This window comes from Dermacentor albipictus, chromosome 8 (assembly GCF_038994185.2).
Source record: "Dermacentor albipictus isolate Rhodes 1998 colony chromosome 8, USDA_Dalb.pri_finalv2, whole genome shotgun sequence".
NCBI classification, from domain to species: domain Eukaryota; kingdom Metazoa; phylum Arthropoda; class Arachnida; order Ixodida; family Ixodidae; genus Dermacentor; species Dermacentor albipictus.
In genome coordinates, this window is record NC_091828.1 from 46,066,863 (window position 1) to 46,082,644 (window position 15,782).

The 15,782-nt window shown below is 48.7% G+C and overlaps 1 protein-coding gene across 9 annotated transcripts in view; it reads right to left on the reverse strand.

Annotated features, from left to right (window-relative positions):
- Positions 1 to 221: 221 nt before the first annotated feature.
- Positions 222 to 15,782, reverse strand: part of LOC135909725 (zinc finger protein 658B-like) — a 127,411-nt gene continuing 111,850 nt past the window's right edge. For all 9 annotated transcript variants that reach the window (XM_065441783.1, XM_065441782.1, XM_065441781.1 and 6 more), the window contains one exon: positions 222 to 3,070. In XM_065441783.1, coding sequence (XP_065297855.1) covers positions 1,899 to 3,070 — 1,172 coding nt within the window. In that variant the 3' untranslated portion in view covers positions 222 to 1,898. The remainder of the gene's footprint in view (positions 3,071 to 15,782) is intronic.

Genomic DNA, 15,782 nt, shown 5'->3' on the forward strand with positions numbered 1-15,782 from the left:
CTTGACATTTGACTGAAAACTTAAATTATTCATGTATGTTAGTTATAACAAGTTCTTTCTGTGCTAATAATGAAACAACTGCCGTCACCTTACCTCTCGTGTAGCCCCAGATACAATAAAATGCTAACAACAGTATATTGCGTGCTGTCATTCAAGTACATGTATTAACGTACCAAGAACCGACAATGCAAACTCATTAAACACAAGTATTTATTTGGTGCTCTCTTGAGGCAGACATAGGAATGCTCACTGAACAATCAATTGCTCTAAAAATATACCTATAGGTAAAAAGACATAGGTGTAATTTGGGTAAGATCAAGAGACTCCAGGATGAACCATGCATATCAGAACCTTGTCAGTGCTGTCTCTGTGTACTTATTTCTTTCTACATCCTCGTTCAGTTGCACTTACACACTCTATCAAGGCTTCAATCCAGCTCGCCAGCCAAAGTGAGTGGATCTAACAGAACAAGTCCATATGTACCAAAAGACAATTCTGAAAAAAAATTTACTTACAGAAATCAGATCACTGAGATGTCTGTAGTATAATATTAGGCATTACAATTAACATGCTTTTCTGTAGGGGCATTCTAACAGTAATTTCTGAGATCAAACAAACTGTTGAATACTATTGGAAAAATAAAAAGCACAATATGACAAAGCAAACCGTTGATTTTACAGACTTCGTTATATCGAGGTTTAACTGCATTTTGAATTTTTTCTCACCTATAATGGCTTAGTGGGGCTCAGTTCTCATAATTCCTTTTGCTCTGTGTTCTATAACACCTTGAGAAAAGATCAAGAGCAAATAGGATCATCCGAAAAAAAGTGTTTCAGTGACCGTTTAAGAGGAAGACTTAGAACAGGGGCTCCTATCTAAATACATGGGAATAAATTTTTTTCTCGACAACTGCTACACTAAATTTGATGAGGTTGTTTGCATATAAAAGAAATTGTAAGAATCGAGTGAGTGTCCACATTGAATGCTTTATTTAGGCCGCGAATCTCCTGATAAAAATTGTTGAAAATCACAAATTTTCCGAAAGCGAAACTACCAAGTATAGAACTCTAACTCGGCAATGAGAAACATTTATCACAATTCTGTCAAATGCATCAAATAGGACACATATAAAGCGGACAATACTGATGTATCAAACAAGGATTTCAAATATAGCACTAATATGTGAGTAGGACATTGAAAAAAAAAACCTCATAAACGATGTAACAAGTTGAAGAATGATATAAATTGATACATCAAATTTCTCCGCTTTTCACTATCTACCATATGCAGTTTACAGAATTACGATAACTATTCTAGGTGCAGAGCTGCGAATTTATTAACTTCTCGTTTCAATTTTTTTCAAATCTTTGTAAATTGCTATTATAACATTAAGGCCTTAAATCAAGATTCTGCATCCAGCACCCACTAGAATTTATCTTTATGTCTCAAAAGCAACAAATTTCCTAATAATTGGTCAAGTAGTTATCTCAGAAAAGTGTTCCTGCATTTTACATGTATTAGAATAGACAGAATCAGAGTTGGGCTCGAGTTAAACGTTCCCTTTATGAGCACATGGAAACACTTGTGCTACCTCATGCAGTAAAACACTATGCGACATTCTTCACATTTGTAGACTTATAATTCAGATTCCCATTCAACATCGTTCTTGACCTACCCTAGAGTATCATGGTGCTGTCATCCCTTATGTCTGTTCAAGTTATGAGACTGTGTAAGGGACCTGGAGCAGACGTTACAACTATACGGCCGGTCACCTGCATGAATGAGCTGGTGTGTCTTGCGGGCATTCTTCAACGACAATCTCTGAAAGCATAATGGACTTTGAAATGGCTTCTTGCCTCATATGTCTCAAGGTGGGCCTGTTGTGAGAAGCTCTGAGATCATGAAGGGCACTCAAATGGCTTCTCATCTGTGTGGGTGCGCAGGTGGCACTTTAGGTCATCTCTCTTTCTGAAGCCTTGAGAGCATGAAGGGCACTGATATGGCTTCTCACCTGTATGGGTGCGCAGGTGGACTTTGAGGGTAAACTTGCGTGCGAAGCTCTGAGAGCATGAAGGGCACTCAAATGGCTTATCGCCTGTGTGGGTGCGCAGGTGGCGCTTTAAGAAATATCTCTTTATGAAGCCCCGAGAGCATGAAGGGCACTGATATGGCTTCTCACCTGTGTGGGTGCGCAGGTGGCACTTTAAGTCATATCTCTTTTTGAAGCTTTGACAGCATGAAGGGCACTGATATGGCTTCTCATCCGTATGGGTGAGCAGGTGGACTTTGAGGGTAGACTTGCGTGCGAAGCTCTGAGAGCATGAAGGGCACTCAAATGGCTTATCGCCTGTATGGGTGCGCAGGTGGGCTTTTAGATGGCCCTGTTGCGAGAAGCTCTGAGAGCATGAAGGGCACTCAAATGGCTTATCGCCTGTATGGGTGCGCAGGTGGGCTTTTAGATGGCCCTGTTGCGAGAAGCTCTGAGAGCATGAAGGGCACTGATATGGCTTCTCACTTGTATGGGTGCGCAGGTGGACTTTGAGGGCAAACTTGCGTGTGAAGCCCTGAGAGCACGAAGGACACTCAAATGGCTTATCGCCTGTATGGGTGCGCAGGTGGGCTTTTAGATGGCCCTGTTGCGAGAAGCTCTGAGAGCATGAAGGGCACTGATATGGCCTCTCACCTGTGTGGGTGCGCAGGTGAACTTTCAGTTTAGCTTTGTATATGAAGCTCTGAGAACATGAAGGACACTGATATGGCTTGTCACCTGTGTGGGCACGCAGGTGGTCTTTGAGGTTGCACTTTTTTGAGAAGCTCTGAGGGCATCGAGAACACTCAAATGGCTTATCGCTTGCCTGGGTGCGCGAGGTGACGTTTAAGTTGTATCTGTTTGAAACGCTCCTATGACATGAAGGGCACTGAAATGGTTTCACGCCAGTATGGACGTTGGCACGTGCTTCCAGATGAAACAGGTCATCAGCCTCATAGTCACATAGGTGACATCGGTGGAGGGATCCTTGCTTTGAGTTGTCACAGCTGGCAGTTGACGGAGACCTAGAAGGCCTCAATGCTGCACAAATAAAATAGAAGTAGGTAAGAGTTATGAAATGTCAAAAAAGAACACAGATGCTAAATTTAATAGAAGCTATCTTTTTTATTATTTGAGAGATCTTCAGGGTGACTTTAACTACGATAAACATATGGATTTCTAATGATCATATTTAATTTACAAGATATTTCTGCTTTTTAATGCTTCATGACCCTGTTTGTGAAGCTACTTATAAAAAGTATTTTACAAGAAAGCAAAAATCATAAGTGACAGAATGTGGAGTGCTTGACGACTCTCTTGGATTCTTTGAGCCTCAAAGAACACTTTCAAAAATGCTTTGACGAAGCTTGCTCTCTTAACCCTAATGAGCACTTCAGGCCCGTAGCCCGGCACTTGCAAAACAATTTGTCTCATACGAGACATCATCAGCGGGTTTCTTATTACCACAGGCTTAACTTTGTCAATGTTTACGCAAACTGAGATTGCGAGGAGCCCCCACTAGAAGATACCATAGTTTTCTCCATATAATCCTCCACCACATACAGCCTGCATGCTCTTCCAAAACAGCCGAGAAAGAAAATTAAATGTGCGTACGTATAGCCCTTGGAAATAACTCCGTGCAACCCTCAGGTGTTCAGAAAAATAGTATCTGTTTTGGATGAATGATTTGTCCCCGTTGTATCTTAAGCCAGTGACTCTGTCCTACTTTTTTGAAAAGGAGCTGGGCCATTCAGCATGGCCTATCGTGATCCAAGTTCTACTTTGCCAGTGTCATGTGCAATTCAGAAGAGTATAGGCTTGGGCTGGTTGGTAATACATAGTTACACTGAAAGTATAGCATAGAAAGGAAAGCGCTTGTCCTCTCTAGTCTTTGTCGATCGTGCTTTCCACGCTACGTTTCCAGCGTAACTATGTGCACCATTTGCAAACTGCAAAACGGAAATTCAGGACCCATGCAGAAGAGGACAATGACCAACAATGCAGGAGGGGGAATGAAGCTTCACCACACAAGGTTAGAAAAATGGTGGGGTTCCCCAGGACATGTCTTGTTTTTTCCTGTATATTCGGTGTAATTATTCTAGATATTTGCAAATCGATAGCATTTCAGATATTCACTTTTTCTAAGAAACTGTTTTGTGCTTTTTATGACAATTGTAAAAACTGCTTTAACTTCTCTGTATTAACTTTACATTTCCATTACTTAGTGTCTTCCCTGTAGTACTACGGCTTCTGTTAAGTTTCGAATTTTCGTGGTTTCAAATATTCAAACCACGAAGCCGATCTCCGCACGTGAGCTAGCTTCACAACCGGCATCGTAGAAGTTTTCGGCCGCCCTGGCGTGCGCAAACATCGCGCTGAACTACGCCTACAAAGCCTATCCCAGCAAACTGGTGAAACGTTCACGAGCTACATAGAGGACATCGTCGACCTCTCCCGGAGTGTCAACCCAACGATGGCGGAGGCGGACAAGGTACGTCACATCATGAAGGGCATTTCCGACGATGCCTTTCATATGCTGCTCTCCAAAAACCTAGGCACTGTTTCTCTGGTAATTGAGGTTTGCCAGGGTTTCGACGCGCTCTGCAGACAGCGCCTACTCACGCGGCGCCCCCCTGCGTCCGCCGAAACCTTCGCGAGCATGACCGCGGCTCCAGAGATGGACTCCCTGCTTAGCCAAATAATAGAGCTCATCCGTGCTGAGGTGGCTCGTCAGCTTTCGCTGCTGTATTCAGCCACGCCACCACCTTCACCTTTGCCGGCGAACCTTCGCCAGGTCATCCACGAATATAGCACAAGAGAGCAGCAGCCAGCGTGTCTCAACCAGAGCAGCTCAGGCAATCTCGACCTCGCGCCTCCCGGGTGACTGGCGATGTGGTTGCGGCGCCGGGCATTCCCCTTCACTACAATCACCCCCCACAGGAAAAGGAGCCATCCTGGCGATTTATGGTGAACTGAGAATCATGGGGTCGTAATACAGCTTCAGGCGTTGTACGTGGACGGTTTCACGACCACGACAGCGTTGGTCTGTAGGTTGCGTGACAGGCTCGACAATATAGTTCACAGGCGATGTCTGCGCTACAACACGGTAGGGTGTTTGATATTTGGAGACAAGCTTGGATGAGAGTCGAGCAGCGGGAACTGTCAGGATTGGGGGCTCAATCCCATCGTCCGTGGACCTTTGCCAAGATTGGAGTACGGCATGAATTCGGAGGTAGCTGGCCCATGCCGTCGTCCAACTTATTTACGCTGAGATCGTTGATGAAGTGAAGAACTGCTTCTCATCGAGAACGAGGAAAAGGGTTTATTTACAGAAATTAAATCAGTCTAACATGACTGCTCAAGAGAAGTGACTCAGTCTAACATGACTGCTCAAGAGAAGTGTTCTCAGCATTCGCACAACCACAGTTTTTATACACTCGATCCGCCGGTCCTACGACGCGGCGACTGTTCGTTTACTCATCACCAACGCGCCGCTGCTCTGCAGAACAGTTTACGTACACAAAGGCAACCGCGCTCTGATGCCCGACGACGGCGTTGGCGGGTGCCGTTCCGGGAACTATCGTTGCCGATCGAGGGTCGCTCGTTGTTCCGTGCCACTCCGAACCGTGAGAAGCACAAAAATACGTCGTTCCCGCAGCAGCTTGTCCATGCGTGTCAAATCAGCTCCGCGTTGGGGAACTCCGGAATCATTGTTCACGCACCGAACTAGTTCCGTCACAATGTCGAAGGGGCTGGAGGAAGGCGGCGGATTCCAGCGCAAAGGTCGCTTCTTTGAACGCCTCCCAGCTGCAGCGACGGAGAGGGAGAGGTGCGCGCCGTGTCGCCCTGTCGTAACTGTGTGGCAATCTTGTTTCGCAGCCCGCCATTCTTGACAGCGCCTCCATGGCCCGGAAAGTCTCGACTGTCTAGCGCTGACAACCGCTAGGCAGGAAGAGAACGGCTGCTGGTCAGGGGGGGGATTGATGTCTTGGCTCGCAGCGACCACTTGTGCATTGATGTCACCGCCCCAAAACCTCCAACAAGGACAGGCAACTGCAACATGAACCCCACAACACGGCTCTACGCCGAGATGACGTGCATTGGCTCTCACTTTAGACTCGCTAGGCTTCAAAAAAACAACAACATAAGTGCAGAAACAAAAAAAATGCTACATTTCACTATGCCAATTTCTGAAGCAAATTCCTGCTGACCAATTCAGCAATTATTGGAGGGAATTCTGCCAAATGAGAGGGGATTTTCTTCGCCTAAAGATAACCTAACACTAGTAACCTTAAAATTTAGGCGGGACCCTCAAACGCAGAATTCAAATTAGCCTGCTCAAACCATCCGCATTGCTATGCAACTTTCCCTTCTTATATCTAACGGAGAAGTTGTACTCTTGGAGAGTGAGGCTCCATCGGAGCAAGCGGCCATTTTTGTGTGACATTTGATTGAGCCACGTCAGAGGACAGTGGTCGGTCTCGAAGATGAACTTCGCTCCGTACAAGTAACACGACAACTTCTGGGCGGCCCAAACCAAACAAGCGCATTCCTTCTCTGAAGCGCTGTAGGCTTCCTCTCTTACATTTAGTTTACGGCTGGCGTAGAGGATAGGATGCTCCTCGTTATCGTCGCCGACCTGACTAAGTACCACGCCCATACCTCTGTCGCTTGCGTCGCATTGCACTATGAATTCCTTTGTGTAGTCTGGCGCGCGAAGCACAGGGCGAGAAACCAATAGCGTTTTCAAACTTTGAAAAGCGTTCTCTTTGTCCTTATCCCAGTGTACGTCACTCGGTGCTCCCTTTCGGAGGGCGTCTGTTAATGGACTTGCCAATTGCGAGTAATTCGGAATGTACCGTTGATAGCACCCCACAAGTCCCAAAAATGAACGAAGGTCCGTTTTCGTGCGCGGCTGAGAAAAATCTCCAATCGTCGCTATTTTCAGCTCAGCCGGCCGTCTCATGCCCTGACCGACAACATGGCCCAGATAAGTAACCTGCGAACAACCAAACCTACACTTTTCCGCTTTCATCGTTAAGCCGGCTTCCCTCAACCGTGAGAACACCTGTTTGAGGTGCGATACGTGTTGTTCCCAGCTGTCGGAAAAAATGGCCACATCATCAAGATAAGGTAAGGCGAACTCCTGCAAGTCCTTTAGGACAATATCCATTAACTTAGAGAAGCTAAACGGCGCGTTCTTCAGCCCGAAGCTGAGTGCGAGAGGGCGAAAAATGCCTACAGGCGAGATTAATGCGGCATAGCGGCTGGCACTTTCTGAAAGGGGAACTTGCCAGTACCCCCGCACGAGATCTATAGTTGAAATGTATTTAGCAGCGCTAACTATTTCAATTCGTTCCTCAATGTTGGGTATCGGGTACAGCTGATCCCTAGTGATGGCATTTAACTTCCTGTAGTCAACACACGGACGAGGGTCCTTGTTAGGGGTTTCTACGAGTATTAGCGGTGACGTGTAGTCACTCTCAGCGGGCTCAATAACTCCCAACTCTAGCATGCGCTGTATCTCTGCCTCCATAATCTCTCTCTGTCTTGGAGACACCCTGTAAGGTTTTGATCTTACTGGTTCGGCAGAGGTCAGCTCAATTTCATGCGTTATCAGTTCGGTTCTACCCGGCCGATCGCTGAATCTGTCGAGATATTCCCCCAACACCCCTTTTAGCTCATCTAGCTGCTCGGGTTTTAGAGCGTGCGAGCTTACCGAGTGCTCTACAACTTCTTCTAGGCCGATTTCAGAGTTGGAGGTCGCCCTATATTCGTCGAACTTGGTACTAGTGCCATCCGGCTCTTTGACGGTATAGTTAACGACTCCGCTCCGCTCTACATACGGCTTCATCAAATTACAGTGATATATCCTCACTTCCTTCCTGCGACCGGGCATTCTCAAAGCATAGTTAGTATCTGAAAGTTTGTGCAACACTCTAACGGGCCCGTCCCAGTGAACTTCAAGCTTGTTCTTTCTTGAAGGTTTGAGGATCATTACCTGGTCTCCGGCGTTAAACGTACGAAGCCTCGCATTCTTGTCATAATAGAATTTGGCGTTCTTTTGAGCTAGTGCCATGTTCTTTCCGACTAGTTCTTGGGTTGCGCTTAGCCGCTCCAGTAAATTTAGCACGTATTCAACCACGGTTGGACTCTCCCCTCTTTCCTCCCACATCTCTCTTAACATTCTCAGTGGAGACCGGAGTGTCCTCCCATACACTAGTTGTGCTGGTGAGAACCCTGTCGCCTCATGTGGAACTGTTCGCAAAGCAAACAAAGTTGCCGGCAGACAGTTCTCCCAGTCCTCCTTGTGCTCGTAACAGAGCGCACGCAAAACTCGCTTAAGCACCGAATGCCACCTCTCTACACTGTTTGACTGAGGGTGATAGACAGAACTGTGTATTAACTTTACCCCGCACTTTTGCAAGAATGTGGAAGTCAGTGCGCTCGTGAATACTGACCCTTGATCTGCCTGAATTTCGGCTGGAAACCCAACTCGTGCAAACACTGTCAAAAGCGCGTCTACTACTTCGGTGGAGCTGAGCTCTTTCAAAGGGATTGCTTCTGGAAACTTGGTAGCCGGACACAGCATGGTAAACAAGTACTTGTAGCCTGATTTTGTTTTTGGAAGAGGCCCTACCGTGTCTATTACAAGCCGTCTGAAAGGCTCTGTTATTAAGGGCACTACCTTCAGTGGAGCTTTCCATGTCTCCCCTGGTTTACCAGAACGCTGGCAGGCGTCGCATGATCTCACAAAGTTTTCTACATCTTTGAAACAGCCAGGCCAGTAGTATTCCATAAGCAATCTTTCCTTTGATTTGTTTATGCCTAGGTGGCCGGACCACCCATTTCCATGACAAAGACTCAAAAGGTCCTCCCTATACTTAGTAGGTATGACTAACTGATCTAAAATCCTGCCCTTTCGATCTCTGTAATGCCGATACAACAATCCTCCTCTTTCATGTATCGTTACGTTGCGCCTAGCAATGCCTTCTTTAGCTGTGTCATGTAATTTAGCTAAGCTCTCATCATTCTTTTGCTCAGCTGCCAGGGACTCTCTATCCACGCGTAAGAGTTGATCAAAGTTCTTTGAGGCAGGTGATAATAACGACTCTGTCTCGCTTGTGAGCGCGTCTACTTGCTCTTCCTGCAGGCTAGAACTCTGACACTCTAGTGCTACGCTCTCATTGAGCTGGTCAGCTGGCAGGCTCTCCTCAACTGTTCTTTTGTCCCTCGGGCCTAGCTCGGATTCGGGTATTGAAGTTATTCCCTTTTCTGCTTCCGCTGGAGGAGCTTGAGCATTTTCAGCCGAAAGCGCCGCGATCTTACGAGCTTGGCCTCGGGTCAATGCCTGTACTATGCCCTCTCCCAGTTTGAGCCCTCTGCCACGCAGTAACTGATTCGAACGATTCGAAAAGATGTAGGGATACTGCAGTGACAAAAATTTGGAAACTGCAGCCTCAGTCTCTAGCTCCCCGAATGGTCCACTGATTTTGACTTTGGCCATGGGCAGACACACGCTGTGTTCTTCTACAACCTGTTTTATCCATGCTACTTCTCCGGTGAAGTCATCTACCATCACGTAAGACGGATGGACAATGTCCAGCGTGGCGGCACTGTCTCTTAGCACTCGGCATGGTTTTCCATTAACTTGCAGGTCGTGGAGATATGGACTTAAAAGTTCCATATTCTCATCTTTTTCCTCCACGTAGGAAAAAACTACGCTAGACTTCTCGCAGTTTACAGCTATATGTCCCAGTTTGTGGCATTTGTAACAGCGAATTGGTCTAAAAGATCCGAATTTTCTTTTCTGTTCTTTTTGTGCGGTTTCTCCGTTAAGTTTCTCCTCGCTCTTTTCTGCGGGCCTTTCCGCCATGTCTACAGGCTCGGATCGTCTAGTTTGCGCACCCTTTTTGAACGGAAATGGTTTCCGCGGTCCATTTCGACCGTCCCAGTTTCCCTCCTCGGCGTTCAACTTTCTGCGGGTTGCGTACTCTTCGGCTAATTCAGCCGCCCTTTCCATAGTGTTTACATTACCTCTGCCTTGCACCCACAGTTTCGCAGCTTGGGGGATGGTTTTGTAAAACTGCTCTAGACACATGCATTCAATGATCATGTCTCTGCTGTCGTACGCTTCCGCGCTTTTAAGCCACTCGACTAGGTTGGCCTTTAAGCTATATGCAAACTCCGGATAGCCCTCGCTATCTTTCTTGCCTGTGCTCCTAAACCTTTGCCGAAAAGCTTCGGCTGAAAGGCGGTATTTCTTCAGGAGACTAGCCTTAACTTTTGCATAATCATATGCATCCTGCACACTCAGTCTGGCGATTACTTCCGCCGCCTCACACGGCAACATAGACAGCAACCGCTTGGCCTTGTACTCGGGCCGAAGTTCATCTTCTCGCAAGTCCTTTCAAAATTGCTTAGGAACAAGCCTATGTCGGTCCCGACCTCAAATGGCTTTAATAGCCTGTCCATGCGGTACGATTCTGCCTCACTTGATCGACCCAGAGCGCCTTCACTTCCTTGAGGCAACCCCAAACGTTTGCTTTCAAGTTCAAGTTGCATTTTCCTTAACTGAAACTCGCGATCTTTATCGCGTTCCTCTCTCTCTCGCTTTTCTCTTTCTCTTTCCCGTTCTTCTCTTTCTCTTTCCCGTTCTTCTCTTTCTCTTTCCCGTTTCTCTCTCTTTTTGAGAAGTTCCATTCCCATTTCAATATCTTCCTCACTGGCCTGATTGGAAATTAGCTCCAATAATTCCGATTTGAGCATTTCCTTGCGTACATCTAGGCCCAGTTCCTCACCAACAATCAACAACTCGTCTCTCAGCAGTGTCCTTAACTCCATGACTGCTGCTTTACTGCCTTGATTCTGCTCTCTAAATCTAGCTAGGAAAACACAACCTAGCTAACACACAACAATCTAGCTTCCCTACTGTTCTAAACAGAACAACAGCAAAATGAAGCCTAGAGAGTCAAAGCAAAAACCAAGCACTCACCGCAGATACAGCACCATGTCGCAAAGTCCATCTCACCGCTGTCAGCCAGTTGTCAGGATTGGGGGCTCAATCCCATCGTCCGTGGTCCTTTGCCAAGATTGGAGTACGGCATGAATTCGGAGGTAGCTGGCCCATGCCGTCGTCCAACTTATTTACGCTGAGATCGTTGATGAAGTGAAGAACTGCTTCTCATCGAGAACGAGGAAAAGGGTTTATTTACAGAAATTAAATCAGTCTAACATGACTGCTCAAGAGAAGTGACTCAGTCTAACATGACTGCTCAAGAGAAGTGTTCTCAGCATTCGCACAACCACAGTTTTTATACACTCGATCCGCCGGTCCTACGACGCGGCGACTGTTCGTTTACTCATCACCAACGCGCCGCTGCTCTGCAGAACAGTTTACGTACACAAAGGCAACCGCGCTCTGATGCCCGACGACGGCGTTGGCGGGTGCCGTTCCGGGAACTATCGTTGCCGATCGAGGGTCGCTCGTTGTTCCGTGCCACTCCGAACCGTGAGAAGCACAAAAATACGTCGTTCCCGCGGCAGCTTGTCCATGCGTGTCAAATCAGCTCCGCGTTGGGGAACTCCGGAATCATTGTTCACGCACCGAACTAGTTCCGTCACAATGTCGAAGGGGCTGGAGGAAGGCGGCGGATTCCAGCGCAAAGGTCGCTTCTTTGAACGCCTCCCAGCTGCAGCGACGGAGAGGGAGAGGTGCGCGACGTGTCGCCCTGTCGTAACTGTGTGGCAATCTTGTTTCGCAGCCCGCCATTCTTGACAGAACCCAAAGCCACACAAGCGAGTCCGGAAGACAGTGAAAATGCGGGTGATCATCGTCAAACATAGATTTTTGTTTCCATTGGTCGACGGCTATAAAGGAACGGGCGAGCTGACGGCATTCCTCTGCGCGGCGGGCAGCTTCAGAGATGGGCGTACATTTGGATGAGTCGGGTCTGTACGGAAGAATGGTGTCGAGGGTAGTTGAAGGTTCGCGGCCATACAAGAGGAAGAATGGGGAGAAGTTTGTGGTTGCCTGTGGTGCAGTGTTGTAGGCGAACGTGATGAATGGCAAAATAAGGTCCCAATCAGTGTGATCAGAGCATGTCGCCAATATTTGGAGAGCATGTCGTCAAGGGTGCGGTTAAATCTTTCCGCCAGACCATTAGTTTGAGGACGGTAGGCGGCGGTGGTGCGATGAACGATGCGACATTCAGCAAGGAGCGCATTTACGACTTCGAAGAGGAAGACACATCCTCTATCACTTAAAAGTTCGCGAGCTGCACCGTGACAAAGAAGAAAGTTTTTCAGGAGGAAGGACTCTATATCGTGAGCGGTGGCAGCAGGCAGAGCAGCTGTTTCTGCGTATCGCGTCAAGTGGTCGATGGCGACGACTATCCGGCGGTTCCTGGAAGCCGTGCTCGGAAGGGGTCCATACAGGTCAATGCCAATGCGATTTAAGGGGCTGGCAGGACACGGGATTGGTTGGAGTGGACCAGAGACATATTGAGCAGGAACCTTGTGGCATTGTCACTGAGGGCACGACCGAATGTACTTGCACACAAAGGTGTACATGCCACGCCAATAGAACCTGGAGCGAAGCCGGGTGTACGTCTTGAAGACACCCACATGTGCACACTGCGGGTCAGTGTGGAAGGCAGAACATAATTCACCACGTAGATGTCGAGGTATGCCCAGCAACCACTTGCGGACGTCAGAGACATAATTCCGGCGATAGAGAATTCCATCCCGAATTTTGAAGTGAGATGCTTGATGGCGCAGAGCTCGAGAATGTGAAGGAACAGCCGACGGGTTTGAAAGGAAGCGGATAAGAGTACTAATCCAGGCATCCTTGCGTTGCTCTGAAGCCATGTCGCAGCCTGCTGGGAACGAAAGTACTTGGACAACGGCAGAGGGGCAGGCATCGCTTTCGATTGACACGGGCCAACGGGAAAGCGCGTCGGCATCGGTGTGGCGGCTGTCAGACCTGTAGACAACGCGCACGTTGAAATCTTGTAACTGCAAAGCCCAGCGAGCTAATCGACCTGAGGGGTCCTTCAACGTGGACAGCCAACAAAGTTCATGGTGGTCTGTAATCACGTCGAAGGGGCGGCCATAGAGGTAGGGTCGAAATTTACCAAGTCCCCAGATTATGGCCAAACATTCCTTCTCCGTAACGGAATAATTCTTCTCGGCTTTGGTGAGGGTGCGGCTTGCGTATGCAACGACGTACTCGCCGAATCCAGATTTGCGCTGCGCGAGCACAGCACGGAGTCCAATACTGCTGGCGTCGGTGCGTACTTCGGACGGAGCTGTCGGATCTAAGTGACGCAGTATAGGCGGCGAGGTCAGTACACGACGCAACTCTTGGAAGGCATCGTCACAAGCGGACGACCAGGCGTAATCATTCAAATCGCTCCATAGAAGCTGATTCAAGGGAGCGTTGATGGACGCAAAATTCCGAATGAAGTTGCGAAAGTAAGAACACAGGCCAAGGAAGCTGCGAACTTCTCTTACAGAGCAAGGTTTGGGAAAATCAGCAACTGTACGGAGCTTGGCGGCGTCAGGAAGAATACCGTATTTAGATACTACATGGCCAAGGATGGTGAGCTGACTTGCGCCAAAGCGGCATTTTTTCCGGTTGCGCTGAAGGCCAGCGGCAGTTAGGCACTCCAACACTTCCTCCAGCCTACAAAGATGGATGGGGAAATCGGGCGAGAAAATGACCACATCATCTAAGTAGCACAGGCACATTTGCCACTTGAGACCACGCAAAAGGTTGTCCATCATACGCTCAAATGTTGCGGGGGCGTTGCAAAGCCCGAAAGGCAAGACACGAAATTCGTATACGCCATCTGGTGTCACAAAGGCCGTTTTAGGTTGGTCTTCGGGCGCCATGGGGACCAGCCAATAGCCGCTGCGTAAGTCGATAGAAGAGAAGAATTCCGCGCCTTGGATACAGCCAAGGGCGTCGTAAATTCTCGGAAGAGGGTAAACATCTTTGCGAGTTATTTTGTCAAGACGGCGGTAATCGACACAGAGTCGAATCGATCCATGCTTCTTAACAAGAACAACGGCAGATGCCCAGGGGCTGTCCGAAGGCTGAATGATGCCACGCTTGAGCATGTCAGCTACTTGGTCGTCGATAACACGGCGCTCTGTCGCGGATACCCGATATGGTTTTTGTCGCAGTGGCGCAGTAGTACCCGTGTCGACGCGATGACAAACAGTTGACGTGCGGCCCAAGAGAACATGCTGGCACTTGAAAGACGAACGGAACTTGTCGAGAAGGCGTAGAAGCTGGGCGCGTTGAGAAACAGTCAACGTGTCGGCGATGGAGCTATGTAAAACATCGGGCGAAGTGGGCGCCTGAGCAGCGTTACAGGTCACTCCGCCGACCTCATGAGTCGCGATGGGACCAGTTGGCATGTGAATGACGGCAGCAGGGTCAACACACTAGGCACGGCCAACGCACTCCCCACGAAGCAAAGTGAGATGACAGGATAATCAGTTGGCGACGAGCAGTCTGCTGATGCCAGCATGAACGTCCAAAAGAGCGAAAGGCAGCGGGGAACATTTGCGACGAGCTAAAATTGCAGATGGCGTAAAAAGTGCGCTGGCATGAGCAACAATGTTGCATGACACTGTGGCAGTGCGGTGGAATTGTAACGTCTTCAGCAAGAAATAGTTTATCTTCAGGTTCACGAGCATCAAGGAGTGGGGATTTACACCGAATTTCAAATTCAACTTCAGCACGAGAACAATCGATGACGGCCTTATTAGCGGAAAAGAAGACCCAGCCCAAGATAAGATCGTGCGAACAAGAACACAGCACCAAAAATTTGACCATGTAGAGGAGGCCGTTGATCACAACGTGAACGGTACACGCAGCTGCAGGCGTGATGCGGTCTGCGCTGGCAGTACGAATTGACACCTTGGACAATGGAGTCGTGACTTTTTTGAGCGAATGGTAAAGTTTGGCACTAATAACTGAATCTGCGGCACCAGTGTCAACGACGGCGAGTGCAGCTACGCCGTCCACGCATACGTCAATAACGCTAGTCGGAGAAAGGAGAGGCCTTGGTCTGTTCGTGGGTGACGCAGTTCTTGCCTCTGGAATTGCGACGATTAGTTTTCCCGTTCCGGCGGAGAAGGATGACGGCGCATCGGCGAAAACGAGCGGCGTCGAGGCGATGGCAAACGGCGGCCAACAAGAGGGCGGTGATCCGAGGAGGGAGACATCTGGGCGGGGTTCTGGGACGCCGAGCATGACGGGTATGGGGAAACGTGTGGTGCGGCGTCGAAGCTACGACGGTAGGACGTTCCGCGGCGACGACAAAATCGTGCAACATGGCCAGGTACACCACACGCAAAACATATTGGCCGGTTGTCAGGAATGCGCCATCGTCCACTGCTGTACCGAGACTGAACGAAGTGAAGTGGGCACAGTTGCACGACTCATGGGGATGGCGCAATGCTCGGAGGTGGTGGCCGCGCGAGAGCCTCGGCACAGCTGAGAGGTGCAGTCAACTCGGGAAAAGCAACGGGAGTCGGCACAGGCGGAGTCTCGCGGTCAGAAGGGTGAGCTGCGCACACTTGCTCGTGGGTGACCTGGCGAAGGTTGGCCGGCAAAATCGAAGGTGGTGGCGTGGCTGAGGAGAGCAGGGAAAACTGACGAGCGACCTCAGCACGGAAGAACACTTTTAACTGGCAAAGCAGGGAGTCCATTTCAGGAGCCGCGGTCATGCTTTCGAGG